Source organism: Phyllostomus discolor, chromosome 4 (genome assembly GCF_004126475.2).
Source record: "Phyllostomus discolor isolate MPI-MPIP mPhyDis1 chromosome 4, mPhyDis1.pri.v3, whole genome shotgun sequence".
NCBI classification, from domain to species: domain Eukaryota; kingdom Metazoa; phylum Chordata; class Mammalia; order Chiroptera; family Phyllostomidae; genus Phyllostomus; species Phyllostomus discolor.
Window position 1 is genome coordinate 23,779,688 of NC_040906.2, and position 20,001 is coordinate 23,799,688.

At 37.5% G+C, this 20,001-nt stretch overlaps 1 protein-coding gene across 1 annotated transcript in view; it reads right to left on the minus strand.

The window, feature by feature from the left end:
* ADAM23 (ADAM metallopeptidase domain 23) overlaps positions 1–20,001 on the minus strand; it is a 149,458-nt gene that overhangs the window by 41,436 nt on the left and 88,021 nt on the right. The window contains 9 exon segments of the mRNA XM_028510104.2: positions 947–1,046; positions 3,266–3,314; positions 4,152–4,242; positions 5,197–5,281; positions 6,247–6,410; positions 8,492–8,563; positions 13,307–13,372; positions 15,341–15,417; positions 16,215–16,287. Of these exon segments, the coding sequence (XP_028365905.1) occupies positions 947–1,046; positions 3,266–3,314; positions 4,152–4,242; positions 5,197–5,281; positions 6,247–6,410; positions 8,492–8,563; positions 13,307–13,372; positions 15,341–15,417; positions 16,215–16,287 (777 nt within the window).

The following is a 20,001-nucleotide window of genomic DNA, read 5'->3' on the forward strand; positions in this document are numbered from 1 at the left end:
GCCCTTATCCAAAGCTGTATAGCAGGAGAATTTCAGAATTCTGGCTTATCTGAGTTTTAGAGAAGTATGATGCATTTACCACGTTCCATGTAATAGCCCCGAGTGGACTGGCGCATGCCCTACAATCAAACATATTAACATTTCCAATGTGTCTTCTACAAACTCATAAAAAAAACACTTTTAACTTTCAGAGCTTTTTGAATGAAGGGATTCTTGGATAAGGCACTGTGTGACATTGTGCATGTGAACTCGAATGAAATGTCAACTGACAACGTGGACCTTCCCAAGTAGAAACTGTGTAGTATAAATACGTATGTGTACTTATGGGATCCGAAAACACTTCAGGCCATTTTCTGGCTAGCTGATATTAGAAATGCTTTCTTTCTGGGAGAATAGACCACTGAAAAAGGAAGAAGAAGGAAGAAAGGAAGGGAGGAAGGAAGGGGAAAGGAAGGGAGGGGAAGGGAAGGGAGGGGAGGGGAGGGGAGGGGAGGGGAGGGTTGGGGAGGAAGGAAGGTAGATAGATAGATACATGCAGGCTAACACCTTAGTTATATCCCTAGAGAGAATGGTAAGGGCAAATGGAATTTCTGTCAGATAAATAAATTGAAGTAATCTATCTTAATCCAATCCACTATTTCTTAGCAGCAGCATGAAAACCCTAACATGAAAATTTCAAAGATATTTTAGAAGATTATTTATTTTGGTCAGGGGAGGGTTCGGAGGAGGTGTAGCTGGCACAGAAAAACCGGAGATGCACAGCCGTGAAGCTGCAGTTTTGTCACTTATTTCAACAGGTCTCAGTCTTCAACAGGATAAAGCCTTTGGTAACTAAATATTGATCTGCTTGACCACAAACCTGCTTTCCAAGACAAGTATCTAATATTTGGCAGTCTTCTGTTGTAAAAAAAAATAGAGAAATAATCACACATTCTAAGTTACTAACCTTTGTTGGCCTATTGAAAAGACAGGCTCCACCCCCTCTCTGTAAGAAGTCTCTATACTCCAAAATGCTGCACTTGGAGAACTTTCGGGAATGGGAAACCCTGAGGAAATAAAGAATCAATTATGTAAAAAAAACTTCCCCAAAACAGTCACTAGAGAAGAAAACTAAAACCCTAAAATTAGAACAAAATATTCACTCTGGACCCAGATGATTTTACACAAATTCTGACAAGGCATTTTACGTTCAAACAGCCAAATAATATGTGTGATAAGAGTTTATAAAAATAGAAATTCAAAGAAAAATTGCAGATTTGGGAGCAAGGTTCCAACCTGCTCAGCATTCAAGCCCTTTGTTGCCTGGGCTTGAAAGAGTTTTTGAAAAGCTCATCACATAACTTCTTCGTCTAGGCGGTATTTTGAGATGAGGTCATTTTCATTTGCTCTGTCTCAGTTAGAGGCAAGCACTTTTTTGCCTCCGTCCCAAGTAAAAAGAGCTCGGGAACCCACTAGATTTTATTTGGAGGAGGGAGTTGAAATGGTCAATTTATTAAAGATTATATAACACAAGCTTCAGCAAAACAATTTGGGTTAACAAGGAAACCCTAAAAAGATGTTAGAACACACACATGTATGTTTTTAGTGTGTATACATGCAACAGAATTAGGGCAAACTCCTATGAATAACAGCTTCTTATTCTCAACCACGAATACTACTATGGAGTGGCATTCACGATTTAGTAGGACTGCAACAGGAACCTCTCTAAGATTTAAGTAATCCAATTACTATCTCTATGTCAGTCAGTACCTGCAGGAATGTCATATGCATAGTCAAGGTTAAATGAAATCATAGAACTTGATTCCTTGAGCATATTTGCAATCGTACTTAATCTGAGATTTGCAAGGCCACTTACGCTAGGATATGGTCTAATATTTATGTATCCTGGTTTGTGAGGGCGGTGTACAGAAGGAGGCAAAATCTGCCACTGTCGGCAGTGATCTGTCTCTCAGGAGAACGACACAGAAACATATACTTGAGAAAATACATATTAACTTGAAGTCATTTTATCATACCCTGATTTTAGTCAGCCCAAAAATTCACTGAAAAGGGGTCAAATATATGGTGAGGGAAAATGATTTCACTTTAGATGGCGGGCGTACAATGCAATATGAAGGTCATGTGTAATAAAAATTTACACTTGAATCCTATATAATCTTATCAACCAATATCACCCCAATACATTTAATAAAAATTTCATTTGGAAATTAGAAGACATCCGTCTATGGAACCAATGTTGAAAATGGCATTACCTTCCTATAGCAGTTCTCACAAAAGCCTTTGTAAGCCATCGTGTTACTGAACTATGGTACAAATGCAAGGGGGCCACGGAATCTAACAGTTTCAAGTTTAAACCACATTTCTAAAACCATGTGTTCTCAAGTAGCAGGCCCCATGGTCGACTCTCTCTGCAAACCCTCACGCTCACACTCCCGACGTCCTGTGAGCTGGCCTCCTGGTGGAAGAATAAGGGAGGGGCTCTGTACAGCAGGTCAGGGTTTCTGGCCCCCCGGGCTCTAGCACTAGCAAAGGCCGACAGGTTAAGCACATGTGAGGCACGGGCAAAGGAACTAGGAGAGGCACAAGGGTAAGGAACTTCTCCCACCTACAAGGAGAGGGCTCTGGCTTAGGCAGCCTTGGGGCAGTGGTTCCCCAGGGCAAAGAGGACGATGTTTCCAGGCCTTGGTTCACAGAAGCAATGGCAGCTCCAGGGCAGCCGCTCTAGTGCCCAAAGTATCCTCGAGAGGAGAGAGGCGAGAGGTGGGGAAATGTTCAATATCTATCAGTAGAAGACTCCCTAACTTAGACACAATAAATCTGTCTTAAAAAAGTGTATTGATTATATAAGCAGTATAGTACAATTTTTATTACAGCAACATGTCTATTTGTGAGTTCCTTAAAAAAATAAATTGACGACGAAATTGATTTTCACTGACTGCTTTAGGTAGACAACCAGCTTTCACTCTAAGTGTACTAAAAAATTAATGCCTCTATTAAACTTAGAAGCATTTAATACTGCGCTGTCTTTAAGGGTTCATAGAAGTAGAAGCAGTTACTATATTTTACACATACCATCGACTTTAAATAAAAAATTAAAATATAAAGTAAATTAGTCCTTTCGTTTTTAAAATATCAGATAATTAATTATTGAATTTATACTAAGTGCTCAACCTAAAAAACCAGTACCTGAGAGACGGTGTAGCTAATTACATGCAGCACTTTCAGCGGAAGACATTTATCAAACGCATGTGTAACGAAAACTTACCCTGTTTCTTCCATTATGCAGCCACCCCAGGACTCTGTGCAGTCACATTCTAGTCCAAGGACACCATTAAAGCAACAGAAGAAAAGAGAAACAATGGAAGTCACATCTTTAATTTTCATTACAGCTCTTAAATAATTTCTTATTACTAATTCCACGCCATAGCTACAGAGGGTGAAGTCTCACTGGACAAAATTGACTTCCTTTAAATCAATATTTCTTTACTCTTTGCAGAAGTGTAGGTTGCTTCCTTAGACAATGGCTGGCAAGAAATACTATTGGGCCTCTCCTCATTTCTGTAAGTCAGAGCTCAATCAAGAACAGGTCGGAACCTGCCTGTCCAGGAGGTTTCTTCTCTGTGCTTCTAGCAGGACTAGCAGATGAGTTTAATGGGGGTAGGGAGGTGGGTAAGTTGTGTTTGATCTCCTTTTTGAATCTAGATCTAAGCTCCCTCCTGATACAATTGCACTCTTATTAAACTTGCGGAAGAGCCCCACCGGCATCATGTGTCCACACTCGGGTGGTTGGAGCCCAGACTGTGAGTGCTCCCACCCCACCACTGCACAGTATGAGAAGGCTGGTCACACTCTGAGAAAGTATGACGTCAGGGATTTTGAAAAAAGGAACAACCCAAACATACCAAGAATTACCTTAAGTTGCTCATCTTAGAATTTTTTTAGAGGAAAAAGAGATACTGCAATTAAACTACAATGACTTCGAAATGAAAAACTATGTTTTAGTATTTTAATTTTTTATTATTGTTTAGGTACAGTCATCTCCATTTTCCCGCCACCACTTTCCCCTGCCCCCCCTATGTGTTCACTGGCTGGACATGCATCACACAGACAGAATGGCATGTGAAAGTGAGTAAGAAGGTCAGTGTACATACTTGGCTTTCTGCTAGAAGGTTCCCATTGGATTCCAAGGTTTTGAGCCAGGCTCTGCGATAATACTTGTGCCACTGCCATTGGAAGACCATACTGTTTTTCAGAGTTGAAAGTGTGTGGGAAACATTTGAGAGAGTGCACAAAGCTAGTTATTATTTCTTAATCATTACCTCCTCACATCTCAGTTCCCTCAGTAGAGCCTCATAGCATCAAAACACAGTACACGCTCCTTCCTCATTTCTTCCTTACAACGGGGCCCAAGAAGCAGAAAGCCTCTGTTACCATATGGCATCTCTCAGAACTGATGCTCTCACATGGAATCATAACACACAAGTCCTAAAAGGCTGTGCCCCCAACACAACTCATAGCAAACCAGGAACACATTCAACTTACTATGAGTATGGCAAGAGAGGTCTCCACTGAAGGATGGCTATAGGGATAACCTGGTGCATTCTGGTAGTGACCAGGGTTTGCAAGTAGTTGGGTTTGGCTTTTTGAGTGTTGTTGCCAATTGTTCTAAGAATTTTCTTTATATAAACAAAGGTACTGAAATCTAAACAATGAGATTAAGAAAATAATTGTTCAATTAATTCTACAGTTAAGTAAGTAGAAGGCATAAAAGTAAAAAAAATTTACATAGGGAGAAAACACAGATACTGACTAGATACTATCACAAACTCTTTGATAGAAATGAGTTAAACCTAATGTGGACAAAGGAGCATTATAACTTTCAAAAAATGTGATAAGGGAAAGATTAATAAGCTTGTACAAATTTATCCATAGAAGCCAAAAAATTATCTTTGGCTTCCATTTGCCCAATACATATGAAAACTATTCTTATGAAATTAAACAATACCTCTTTTCTAACAACAGAGACCAGTTTGGGTTCTATTACCATTTATTATAAGGCACTCATATTATATTCTTGATGTCATTATCACTCTAAACAAGTCTGAGAAAGGATATAAACTGGACCACGGGGGAAGGGGGGAGAGATCAGATCAGGTGCAAAGACGAAGCTCTACTTTAAGAATTGACAAAATTTACCTCATTCACACCAACTCCCCTTGTGCGAGAGCAGACACCTCCAAAGTAACTCAGACTGCTTCTCTTATAGTGGAATGTCACGCGCCTTAAGGAAAAAAAATCAGCATTAGGAAACCAGTGTAGCGACCATCACATATGGTCTCCTAAGACATGTCCAATCCCTTATACTGAATACCCAAAACCATTCCCTTTCAAAAAAAAATCAAAAATTGCATTTCAAATACATTCAAATTTATGTTGTCCTAAAAACCTTTACATTTGCATTATGTTAATAATCTCAGCTGGGTGAATATTAATTGAGCCCCTACAAAGCATCACGTATTGGCTCAGGAATTGAGGACACAACTCGTGACTTTTTTCTACTAGAGAAGATCTGGTAGTTATACAAAATACTGCTGATTATTATACAATGTTGACTGAAGACTGAAAGAAAAGAAAGGAAATAGTACAGGTGAGAGGAAAGGGAGGAACCTTTGACTGGTTTGATTCCAGCAAGAGCCTTAGAGAACTATCTGAAAACAGCTTCACTGTCGGTGGGGAAGGGAACACGCATTACACACAAGAAAATATGGTACCTCTTTTCCTTAGTGATAGACGTTCAATTTTAGTCAGTAATTCACCTCAAAGGTCTCTATTTCCTAGCCTCTCTCTCAGCTCGATGTAGCCACATGAGTAAGATTTAGCAAAGGATTTCTTCGTGAAATTGATGTGTGCAAGCTTTCGGGCTCTAACTTGGCTGGAAGGCATGCCCTCTTGCCATCCTCCAGGACTGTCATTCCTGCTTCCTGTAATGAAGGCTGGAGCACCAGCAGCCACCCTGAATCCCGAGTTGGCCTTGTGGATGGAAGGTCTGAAGGTAGGAGGTTTTCTAAAAGTGGGTCTAATGACGGCAGAACCGCCCTCCCAGCACCACACAGCCCACCTCCATGCTTCTCACATCACAGAGGAATCAACATTACCCTTGTTTGAAATTGATACATTGACATAGAACTTCACTGACAAAGTAAAGGGATACAGATAAATGTGAAGCCAAAGACTACAGGTACATACGAGATGAGATGCACAGCATCAGCATGTTGCTTGATACGCTGCCGGTATTTGGAGAATTCATGAAGCATCTGCACAGGGTTGGTGGTGATGTCGATGTGATCCTTCTCAGTCCAGGTCTCTACAGCCACCAGGACAACCCTGGTGTTGAGCTGTTCCTTGTAAATCTGGGGGTGTAAAACAGGACAGGTGCAGCAGGAAAACGCTGGGTCAAACATGCACAGTCAGTGATTCAGAGTCAGCGGAGAGACGGGAGGGGAGGTGAGAGGGGAACACGAAGTCATCATTAGCTCATCAGAGAGAATCTTCTTTTCCTTTCTCACTTCCAAGAGCGAAAATAAAGACAGAATGAACAATCCCACAATCAGCCTCTCCTATAAGGTTATGTCAATCACAAATCAGCACATGTGATGGCCAGGCATCTCACTTCAGGAGAGAGCATAGGGACGTCAAGATTCTAAAGTCTGGACATAAACTGAAAACAGGCTTTAGAAAAGACACCCTCTCCAACCTCAGAGGAGGTAACAAGTTGAAGCCAAATATACCAGCTCTGGGAGGTGCATTATGGCCAGTAACTCCTGCAGGATTGGAACGGATCACTAAGTCCTTGGACAAACACCAACACCGTGGCTGGCTTGCCCTTGGAAGCTTTGTTACATGGAAAGTAAAATAACACCGGGAGAGAACCACAGGTCTGAAGCCAAAAGAGAAAAGAACAGATTTGTATCACCAGTTCACCTTCACCACAGGGTGGCATCACTCACAGCATTTCAATTGTGTCTTTCCGCTCTCTTCCTCTACTTTTGGCCCGGTAGCTAAATAATTCACATAATTAAGCAATTTCAATGAATGTTGTCATTTTGTCCTCTTTTCAAGCTAATTAAGAAAATAATGGATGACCTTTGAACACGCTGAAGAAAGGGAATATCAGCATGCCTAAATCAATGAAGCGAAAATGATTTTTACAAGAAGCAAGTTAAATGTAATGTCTTTTAAAAATCAATTGTTCAGCTTCAGAACCTTGTATGGTAACGCAAAATAAAAATTACACTTTTCAAGATGTAATTCTGTTCAATCATGCTGAAATGACTAACACAGGGATGCTGCCAAGTAAACAGCTTTGGCAGGGGGAAAGGTGTGTTTAATATTCTCATTTCCATATTCACTTATAATTTTCCTCTCAGAAGACTGACAGGAGCTAAAATTAAAGAAAACCAGGTATAAATTGGCTTTCAGAATTTCAATCCTAACTCCATACGACACTCTATGCCCATCCAGCTGTGCCTACCAAGCATTGTACGAGTCTTTATATGATTGGAGGTTTTGAACTGCTCAAAAGGCAGAAAAGAAGGCAGTTCTTTGGAGAAAATAAGTATCATTTAAGTATTTAGCAATTTATAAAAGGTTTTTATTCACTAGTTAAGAAGAAACATACAATAAATATCAGATAAAAATATATTTAGCTGAACAAAATAGCACTTTACATTAGAATAGACAAAGTAGAATGCTATATTTAATTTATGACTAGTCTAATGAACAAGTTATTGGCACATAATGAGTAATATTCACATCTATGGATTTCCTCCCTAAAACAGGAAAAAGCAAGAAAATCTTAACCATCACTCCCTGTAAATTACAAAATAAGGCAAAAATTATCAGTAGAAAAGATTTTTAGAGTTAGAGGTCTTTGTAAGGAGATAAGCATTTTGCTGCTTCGAATTAGTTTTATTTGGGGACTCAGTTAATTCTGTCACCTGGAAATGAAGTCTAAAGCATTCCTCCAAGAGGAACAGTAAGAAGATCAATTTGGGGTTAAATTTTTTTTTGTATTTCCTATATCCTTCAAACATAATCTACCTCAATGCATTAGTTCTTCTGCCATATATTTAAGCCAATAAGTTCGACTGATTATTATTAACAAAGTCTCCTTTGTCCAATTTAATTTACACTCTTCTTGGTAGCTAATTTTCTCCAGTGTTTTTGCCCTCCTTGGGTGCTGGTGCCAGTGAGGGTCAGACATCCCTCAGAAGCAACTCAAATGTGTTTTTGGAGTTCTGTGAATAACTGAACAGTCCCCCGACACTCTGGTGACACTACTCTTTGTGACACAGGCCACTGAATAATCCCTTAGCCAGGTGAGCTTAAAGGTGGCATTTTTACTTCTTCCCAGGAAAGAACTAAAGTAAGCACATAGAAATATAAACCATTTCATCTTGGGAAAATAGATTTGAGAAACCTGGGTACTTACAGAGTCCACAAGGTTGACCACAGATTTTGCGAAGTTGTTGGTGTGTGCGTGAGAAGAGCGATACTTCTTGTACTGGGGAGGAAAAAAGAGGTATCAGTCACCGCCAAATCATAATGGTAAATCTCAAAATTCGGCAAAAGCAGAAACCTTATAGCAACAGTAGAAATTGGGGCTTAAATATACAGGACTTAGTGTACGCCATGTTGGATACGGTGGTGTTCTCATATTATTTCTGTGTTGGGCAGCAAAATGCTGACAATCTAAAATACCTACAACATTCCAGGTAACAGAGAGGGCCTACAGAAATCCATTGTGAGGAGCCTCACTCCAGAGAAGTAAGTTTATTTCTGTTTCCATGTCTATAAATGCAATCCTTTTACCGTCAATGAAACAAACTTCCCAGCTTATAAAGGGCCAACACCAGGACGTTTAGTTCCCACTGGACACTTCCTCACCTTAAACTGAAGGCCACACACACATCAAGAAAATCGCTTAGGCAGCACTTTAAATACAGTCCATGACATGGAATGTATCTGCCATACATTCCAGAATATTCTTTCAGAAGAATGCCTCCTCCAAAGGAAGACTTTTGCTTTTGACTGCTCAAAGTTAGAAGAAAAAAGAGGCACAAAGTAAAAGTGAAATATGCCCATAGTTAATGATTATTTAAGAAAATAAGGAAAAATAAATCAATGGAATAGTTAGGAAGCAACAGTGCCAGGGCTACAGTTTTAGCTAGGCACGCTGTGCTGACTCTGTCTTTGAGAGGACATTTGGAAACCGAAGTCTACCACAGGGCTTGTGCCCGCTACTGAGAAAAATTAAAACCATCCCCAAACTGCCAAATCAGACTTGCACCTTACGTTTTTACAATGTGTCTTCAATTATAACTATTAAAACAATGCATCTTTCATAAAGATTCAAAATATTTCTATGTTAAAAACCACGATATTCTTTGTTTCTCCCTTTCCACTTTCACACTATAAATTCATCACACTCTCCCCATTTCTTTCTCTCTCTAACCCCCAATTATGTTTTTTAAACAAAGAATATATCTTAATGCTTACTTATCTGATATTTATTTTTGATAATACTGAGCACACTTTCTCAGCCCATGATAAATGTCCAACAAATGAGCAATGTTATTAGTAGCATTCACTAATTTACAGCTAGTTGTACTTACAGCATTTGCTATGGTACGAATGTTTGTATCTGCCCCCAAATTCGTGTGTTGAAATCCTAACCCTCTAAATCCTTGTATCAGGAGGTGAGGCCTTTGTGGGGTGCTTAGGCAAGGAGGGTGGAACCCTCGTGAATTACTGTTCATATAAAAGAGAGAGATCCCTAGCCTCTTCCACCATGGGAGGACACAGAAGGACATTTTAACTGTTTTTTTTAACTGAGAATAAAGAATTTGCTATATATAGTACAGCATTTTAGGTTGCCTATCTTCAAAAGTAAATGCGAAAGTCTCTCTGGGGTGATTAAAATGTTTTGGAACTAGGGAGAGACAATGGTTTACCACATAGTAAAGGTACCAAATACCACTGACTTACATACTTAAAAAAAGTCTTGCCATTAAGAAGCACACATCACAAATAGTGTGTGAACAGATAGAAAAGGTACCAGTTGACACTTTCTTTATGCGGTGGTGTTATACATCTATTAAAATAAATTGCTTTTCCTTCTGAATATTAATTGGTCTTTTTTGGAAGCCTCTTTCTATAGTATAACGGGCAGGAAAAATATGACGTGCAAGTTTCAAAAACTGAGGTCTTTTGAAAGCCTATCAAAATGTGATGAGATTTTCACTTATCTCATGTTTGTAATTTCCAAGTCTCTGATCTTCTTTGAGGAAGATCCTTCTGCCCGTTGTAAGGGGAGTGAATTAGAGAGGTTCAGAAATGGAAACAGAGACCTGTTGGGGAATTACTACAGTAGTCCAGGTAAAAAATAACAAAGGCTGGACATCTGTATGGGCTGTGGAAGGTGAGAAAAGAGAAGAACAAAAGAAGTCTCCCAGGTTTTGAGCTTGAATCGCTGGAGGAGTGGTGGTGCCATCTAAAATACAATCATGAGAAGGACTAGGGGGAAAGAAGTTTAGGGCCCAGGAACCAAGAGTTCTGATTTGGAAATGTCCAGTGGGAGATGCCTATTTAATATGCAAGTATGCATGTCAAATAAGCTGTTGAATATGGAACTATGGAACTCAGGGGGCTAGAAGGAGGCAGAGTGATCAATTTGAAGCCATGTTATTACTTGAAGGCTTCAGACTGGAAGGGATCACTCTAGAGGTGAGTGATAGAAAGAAAAGAAAGCCCCAAGCCAGGTTTCAGGGCACTCCTGAAATTCTGGAGTTCAGATGTGAAAGACTAAGAAATGGCCAGTGAGGTGGGAGAGCTGTTGTGTCACAGAAGCTGAGGGATGAAAAAAATGTTTCCAACAGGAAGGAATAATCAACTGTGTCCAATGTGGCCGAATGAGTAGGCGAGTAAGATAGGGATGAACAGAGACCCCCAGATTTGTTCACTAGAACTTCCATTTAATTGAGCACCTGGGATTCACTAGGATCTACGGTAAGTCCCCTACAAGAAATACTTGTTCCACACAACTCTATGAGGTAGGTTTTATTATCCCCACTTTATAAATGTGGAAAGTGAGGCTCAGAGAAGACAAATAAAAATAGTTGGAATTCAACGTCCGCTCTGAGTTGAGATAGGAGATAAACTCATTCCGTTAACAATTCTTATAAAAGAGCTTATGTATATTCCTACTCATGATTATTAATGAGAGAGAACTCAATCTGGTAGGTACCTTATAAAGTAGGGTTTTTCAGTATGCTGAACATCGGAAACTAATAGAGAATAATTTTGAATGTAAACTATAATTGAAAAATAAAAATAAATAACAGTGGTTTTAAAATCAGAAAAACCAAATGAGGTTTAAATTGAAAAATATTTGAGCTACTACATTTTCATTTGCTGACTTACACATAAGAATTCAGCAAAAATGTAAGCAAAACATTTGTATTTCATGCACTTTAAAACATTTCCATCATTTCTCTATTCGAATAAGGTTTTTAATATTTATATTTAGATTAATGGCTCAAAGAAATATTTGCAGACCCTTTTCAAGGCTATAATTGGCTCACAAATTAGGCTCCACCAGCCAGCTACTAAAATGCTTTCTACAAAATTAAGGGATTGTGTGTGTGTGTGTGTGCCTAATGAAATCCACTGATGATATGATGCTTGTTCAAAATAAGGTATCTGCATTTTCTCCAGAAGGCCAATATGAGGTTACTCTGAATTAAAGAGGTAAGCTTGAATGTAAATGCAGGGAAACATTTCTATTTCCTGCCTGAATGAGAACTAATTGTGTATACAAAGAAAAATGTCCAATCTCCATTTATGATAAAACTTACTTTCACATGTTCTGAATACTGAAAATAATTTACATTTAAAGTGCCAAATTTGCCTTTTCTTCCTAAACAAATACAATCTTTAAGAAATTTGTTTTCTGAAAAAAATAAGATAAAATTAGAGCTTGATTTTCAATCCAAGGATAACAGTTATCAAAATAACTATGCTGCCTCATCTAGCACAAAGATTGTAAGATGAATACTCTAAGTAGGATGATTATTTTCAAACCCAACGGCAAATCTCCTGATACTGAAAAACAGATGTAAATTATTCTAGTTTAGTTTTTTAAATCAAGACTTTTTTTTTCCCAAAGAGCCAGGAGTTAAACATTTCCCAGCATGCCAAAAGTATTGAATATACTAACAAATAACTTACCAACCAAAACTCTTTAGAATGCTCTAGGCTTCAGTCAAGATATTTTATAAGAGAAATGGTTAAGTGGAACATGGTTAAGAAGGTTTCTTACTTTATCTTAAGGAGAAGCCAGTGGAGGGGGCAATAACTATTTTTCATACATTGTTTAAGTGTTACTGAAATGACACATTGAATCACATTTTACTCTGACAGAAGTAACAAAAGAGTATTCATCTTTCCAATATTTTAATCGTTAGTTAAAGATGGTCTCTTTGGCCATACCTTTACTATAATACATATGCTTATTTCCTATAATTATATCTGCCACAAATCATAATAATTAGTAAGGAAAATAACATGCTGGCAGAGGAAAGGCATGAAATGAAATTAGAAAGCAGTGACCAAATACACAGATGGAAGAAAGTAGAGAGTAGGAATTTTACACAAAGACAAGTGAAAGTGACCACACAAAGTTAACGTGAAAGTGGGTGGGCAGGGCAGGGGAGAGTAAGAGGGGGGAAATGGGGACAACTGTAATTGAACAACAATAAAAATATATTTTTAAAGATTTTATGTATTTATTTTTAGAGAGGGAAGGGAGGGAGAAAGAGAGAGAGAGAGAGACACATCAATGTGCCATTGCTGGGGGCCATGGCCTAAAACCTAGGCATGTGCCCGGACTGCAAATCGAACCTGCAATGCTTTGGTTTGCAGCCCGCGCTCAATCCACTGAGCTATGCCAGCCAGGGCACAATAAAAATATTTTTAAAAATAAATAACAATTTAATTAAAAAAACAATGTTAAATCCACCAATTACAATCATTACTAAATAGAGGGAAAGTTTAGAGTCCTGAAATTTCTATAAAACTCAGTGTTACAAGACACCATAAAATAAATGAAGTCATTTAATATTACCAAAAAATAAAGTATCTAAGTATCTTGGCTTTAATAAGTAATAAATGATAACCGAATAAAAAGTGAAGTGTATTCTTTCTCAAGTAAGCTGTTGGGTCCACAATACTGATTCTATACTCTTACCATTTTGTGATCATTAACAATCATAAGTTCCAAATATTTCATTTCTTCAAACACACCACGAGATGGCTGTAGAAAATAAAAATACATGGTCAGAGAGAATGGCACCATCTCTGATGAGGACTGGTCAATTCTAGATTGACTTTGAATTTCAGAAGAACTCTTTGCTGCCTGTTTAATAAACACCCTGGAAGAAACCTGCTCAGAGAAATAGAAAAAAGGGACCATAATGTGTGAACAAACATTCAAGTATTCAGAAAATAACTATATTTAAGTGTTATTAAAGTACTCATCGAGATAGAGAACCACCTATGTTGATTTTATATGATTTTTACATATAAAAATATTCCAGTGAAAAAGGTACAGCATAATTCTGTTAAAACAAATAATCTCACTCTCTTTGGCTCTGAGATGTGATAAAATATTCATCTCTATTTAAAACTTCAAGGAAAACCTATGTAAAACACATTTAACAAGAATAGCAGAGTACAGCTAAAAAGGTACCAACTGTAGTAAAATAGAAATTTTAACTCGATGGAGTGAAATCTTAATAATAGTATACTAATTCTTCAACACACGACTTCTCCCAGGAATAAACATTAACAATTACAATATTCTAAGTTCTTCCAAGTTTTTATTATTACTAGGTAATCTGTAAGAGCAAGGGCTAAGTATCTTAGCCATTATTTGGACTTCTATTTCTTTTTCATAATTAGAAGACTGCAAGATCAGTTTATATTTCATAGGGGTGGGCTTTAGTGAAATGTCATTAGCCTATATAAAACTTATTACCAACCACAGAACTAAAGAGTAACTAAAGATATCTCTTTCAAGAGGAACTAAAAAGAGATCTCTAATTTAAAAAAGAACAAACTTCTTTTTTAAACGTGTATCAATTATCACCGTCATAGGAAGACAGGGTCATAAAAGCAGGAAGATTTGACCTGCAACTAAGTTTTTCATGACTGGAGGTCTAATTTTTTCAGAAAAATACAGTCACCAAAACATTATCTAAAATGTGCAATTTCCAGTATAATTACTCATTAAGTTATCTAGTAAATTACCATGTAATCTATATGCTATGGAATTAATTCTCAGTTACATAGTATTCACCATGTAATTATTAGACAGTCCCTGTCATCATGGCTTTCTAATCTTTTATGAAAAAGACTAGCAACATAATTTCAGTTACAAAGCCCCTATACTTTTATCAATATATGGGAGCCAAAAGACAATTGCTGATTACATAATTATATGATTCTTATTTAGTAACTATTATGATACTAACGGTCAAATAGATTCATTCTGTTCAGAAAAATACATGCAGCTTCAAAGTTTGGTACAACAGAGATTTTCATTAAAAAGAAATAAAAAATAAGTGTGATTAGTCAATGTCTAAAAACCTAATTCTCCTATTTCTCTTATTAACAGAAATGTTTTATATGATGTTCCATAAGACATATTTTTACTTTTATAACTTGTTCTGTTACAGAGTCTAGAGAGAGAGGAAGGAAGGGAGAAAGGGAGACAGAGAAACATCTGTGTGAGAAAGAGACACTCATCAGCTGCCCCACGCACACACTAGGAACAGCAGACCAAACCCACACCCCAGGCGTGTATCCCAACTGGTGATTGAACTGGCACCCTTTCAGGTGGCGGGAGAACCCAGCCCACTGAGCCACACCAGCCAGGGCAAGCCATATTTCTCAAAAGTCTGCTATATTTTCAATAGAAGAAAAATGTACTGCAATTTTCATAAAAAAAAAACACTTTGAAAATAGAGCTAAAACAATACATTCCTTCTGCGACATCAGGGTTCCGAGAACACTGTAACCCATTTCTTATAGGGAAAATTGAGTAAAAACTAATATGCCTATGAGACTCAATTTTAGGGGTCTTTGGTTTGTTGTTCTTGTGTGTAAGAGGAAGTTGCCCACATTTTAACTATTTTAGGTGCACTTAGGCACTGTGTGATGACCGGCAGCAACTTAACGGCGGAGTGAAATGGCCCCACCTGTGGCTCAAGTTCACACTCACATTCACTGCTCTCTTCCTTCTCCTTTTCAACCACTGTAACTCAGACAGGAAGGGCCACTCGTGACTGCTTTCCGTACCTGAGGAAAGGAAAAAGGCATACGAAAATTTATGTTCAGCTGCATTTCAATGGGAGTATGTTTTTCAAATATTACATGAAGGAATATTGCATGAAGGAAATCTTCTGGATAAAAGATTTCATCTCAAGTCAAAATTAAGGTGAAAAATGAACACCGATCATTAAACATTTCACATTCTCATAGTCACACACATAATTCAATTTGTAATTAATAAATTATAATATAATTCAAATATAATCTTCTTCCAAACATCATCAAAAACATGAGTCATTCAAGACTCATCAGAATATGTATATTTCACCTACAACCACCTGACCTTCAATATCTGAAAATTCAAGAGAATTCTACTATGCTTACTTCATTTTAGAATTAAAAATAACATATTCCATAAGCTTTTACATATATTATTAAAGACTTTTTTGCATCAATATACAAAAGCAGTAACAGCACAGATAGCAATATCCAAAGGAAAGCTTCTGCCAGTCAGCATGCTTGAGATGTCTCAGGACCAGAGCACACGAGAGAGAGTACAAGGTGGCTGCAGAGCAGTAAATCTGCCCACACTCTGGTCCCTCATGCACCTTTTTATTCCTGGCTGCACATTTCAGTCTCTCCATCCGAAACAACCATCCATACCTCATCACACGAAAGCCGCCGTTCGCACCACCGCCCATCCACACTGTTCACTCCAGATCTCAAGTCAATTCTGCTTCCCACAAGCCTGCATGTCTACCAAGTTCCACCAAAGCATAGCTCCTATTACATAAAATAGAATGGCTATTTGAATTAAAACTTACTGAGATTCTTCATTTGTTTAGAATATTGTCCTGCCAAGGCTTTCTGGATTATATGTGGTCGACCTGTGCTTTTCTGAAACAAAAAACAATTGTAGACAATTGAAAAGCAAGATGTAATTATGCCTCTATGAAACAGTGTTAGAACTTTCTGTAACATCTTTCCTAAAATGGGAACATTTATATGCTAATGTTTTAGCTATCAAAAATGAAAAGTGCATGTTTTATTGAAATTTCAACTTTAAATAAATAGAGCATCATCCAATTGTTTCAATTTAGATAAAAGCAACAGTCTTATTAGCTACTCTTAAGCCTTAGCTTTCTCCAAAGCCACAAATAGGGAATTCACAAGAAAAAAACACAAATGGTCGATACATATTTAAAAAATGATGAATACTTTAATATTCTTTCAAAGTAAAAAATGGAAATATACGAATTTGTGCCTTCAAGTTGGCAAAGGTTTAAAAATTGATAACCAAAGTTAATTAAAAAGAGGTGAAAAGTACTCTTATACACTGCCGGCAGGAGAAAATTGGTAGCATAGTTCAAAGAGAAATTTAGCAGTTCTATTAACAGCCCTGAAAACATCAATACCCTTTGCCCTAGAAATTACACTTCTAGAAATGTCTTATTTCCATTACTATTATTACTATTAGCTCCCATTACTGACTGCATCATATGTGCCAGGCAGTCTTAATGAACACATTATGCAATTTAATCCTCACAAGAACTCCATATGGTGCATATTTCATCCCCATTTTACAAATAAAAATATAGGAGTTCAGAGAGATACATTACTGAAATTACATTACAAACTAATGATCCAATTTATTTTTAAATATATAGGACTATATCATTGGAAAACTGGAAGAACACACACTGAAAATTGAAGTTATTTCTGGGGGATGGGATGATGTGTAACTACTCTTTAGTTAAGTTTATGTTTATTTTGCTTTTCCAAATTTCTTACAATATATCAGTTTTATAATCAGAAAAAATAGTTTTAAGAAGAAGTGTTCTTTTTTTTTTATTTCAATCATTGTTCAAGTACAGTTTTCTCCCCCCTACTCCCGTTCCAGACCCTCCACCCAACCCTCCCCCCTTGCCCCCATTACCCCCCACCCTTAGTTTTTGTCCATGTGTCCTCCAAATTTGTTCCTGTAATCCCTACCCATTCCCCCCTGAAATTCCCTCTTCTCTCCCCTCTGGCCACTGTCAGACTATCCCCTATTTCAGTGTCTTTGGTTATATTTTGCTAGTTTTTTGTTTTGTTTTGTTTTGTTGTTTAGATTCCTGTTAAAGGTGATATCATGTGGTATTTGTCTTTCACTGCCTGGCTTATTTCACTTAGCATAATGCTTTCCGGCTCCATCCATGCTGTTGCAAAGGGTATGAGCTCCTTCTTTCTTTCTGCTGTATAGAATTCCATTGTGTAAATGTACCATAGTTTTTTGATCCATTCATTTACTGATGGGCATCTAGGTTGCTTCCAGCACCTAGCTATTGTAAATTGTGCTGCTATGAACATCGGGGTGCAAAGGTTCTTTTGTATTGGTGTTTTAGTGTTCTTAGGATAGAGTCCCAGCAATGGAATTGCTGGGTCAAAAGGCAGATCCATTTTTAGTTTTCTGAGGAAGTTCCAAACTGCTTTCCATAATGGTTGTACCAGTCTGCAGTCCCACCAACAGTGCACTAGGGACCCCGTTTCTCCACATCCTCTCCAACACTTGTTGTTTGTTGCTTTGTTTATGATGGCCATTCTGACTGGTGTGAAGTGGTATCTCATTGTGGTTTTAATCTGCATCTCTCTGATGGCTAGCGATATTGAACATCGCTTCATGTGTCTTTGGATTTTCTGTATGTCCTTCTTGGAGAATTGTCTGTTCAAGTCCTTTGCCCATTTTTTAATTGGGTTACTTGTTAAGAAGAAGTGTTCTTAATAGATTACGTAGCCCTGGCCCCTAGCTCAGCTGGTCAGAGCATCGTCCGGATGTGCCAAAGTGAGGGTTTGATCCCTGGTCAGAGCACATACCAGAATCAACCAACGAATGCATAAATAAGTGGAACAACAAATTGATGTTCCTCTCCCTCTCTTTCTTTTTCCTTTCCTCTTGTTCTCTAAGATCAATAAATAAAAATTTAAAAAATAGGTTACATAAAAGACTTATAATAATTAAGAATTTTACTATTCATGTACTACTTAAGAGTAATGAATTCTCATTAGAAACATCCCATCCTTATTACCTGACTTACTGTAAAGCACACTAATAATAATAATAAACAAAACATCAAAAAAACATCTAAATTCAAGTGCATTAAACTCTTAATTCTGGTAACAGGTGAAAAGGCATCTAGAGTTATGAGACTCACAATTTTAAACTCGGACTAATTTAACGTTTCAAGTCCTGTTCCTTTGCCTCTACTGGCAGTGAAGACGAGGACAAATTGTTCAATGAAGTGAAATAAACCAAACAGAGAAAGACAAATACCACATGATTTCACTTAGATGTGGAAAGTAAAAAACAAAACAAAACAAAATAAATGAACAAACAAAACAGAAACAGACTCATCAACACGGAGAAGAGACTGATCATCGCCAGACTGGAGAGGGGCTGGGAAGGTGGGTAAAAAAGGTGAAGGGATTAAGGAGCGCAAATTGGTAGTTACAGAATAGTCATGGGAAGTATAGCGCAGGGAACAGCGTCAATAATATTATAGTGACTATGTATGTGGTGCCAGGCGGGCACTGAACTTATCAAGGGCACCAATCCTGTTATAGAAATGTCTATGCAAAGCCCTGGGTGGCGTAGCTCAGTGGATTGAGCGCAGGCTGGCAACCAAAGTGTCCCAGGTTCGATTCCCAGCCAGGGTACATGCCTGGGTTGCAGGCCATAACCCCCAGCAACCGCACATTGATGTTTCTCTCTCTCTCCCTCTCTATCTCTCTCTATCTTTCTATCTCTATCTCCCTCTTTTCCCTCCCTGGAAATAGATGAATAAAATCTTTTAAAAAAAAAAAGAAAACTCTGAATTTATTTTTTAAAAAAATGTCTATGCACCTGCAAGTAATACAGTGTTGAATGCCAACTGTAACTGAAAAAATAATAAAAGTTGAAAAATAAAAGGAAGACAGTAAGAAAGAAGATAAAAAAGAAAAGGCATTAAGCATGAAGCAATCCACTCCGGAAGAATATGATCATGGGTATAACAATGCAAAACCACTACTTTCAACCCTAGGATAATAGCAGCCTATATTTATTAATCTCTTCGACAGTTTATTAGACCCAGTCACATACATTTATTAATTCATTAAAGCTAGAAAATTGCCCTATTAGGGATGTAATGAAAAATCACCTCATTTTACATAGTTAAATACTCTAAGGCTTAGGGAGCTGTTACCTTTTGTTTCATTTTGTTCTTTAAATTTTACTTTATTTTGTTCTTTAGGGTAACAGGGCTATTAATTAATGCCAGAAATCAAAGTAAATTTTTAGCTGAATGAGTTGAATACTTTTGCTCTATACCTACCACTGGAGTACGGGAAAAACATTTTACTTAAATCAAAATGTCTTTATCTAGGTGGGGTTGCCTCATTACCTGTTAATTGTTATAGTTACTAGCTGAAAAATGATACAGGATTATTCAAACATTTACCAATTAAAATTTAATGACGTTTCTGTCTCAAATTTGAAATTGACCCCATATTCAGGCATATATTGCCACAACAAAGAAAGTAAATGTTTGTTCAACTGTTATTATCAATAGCCTGCATGACCATTACCTGTTTCAA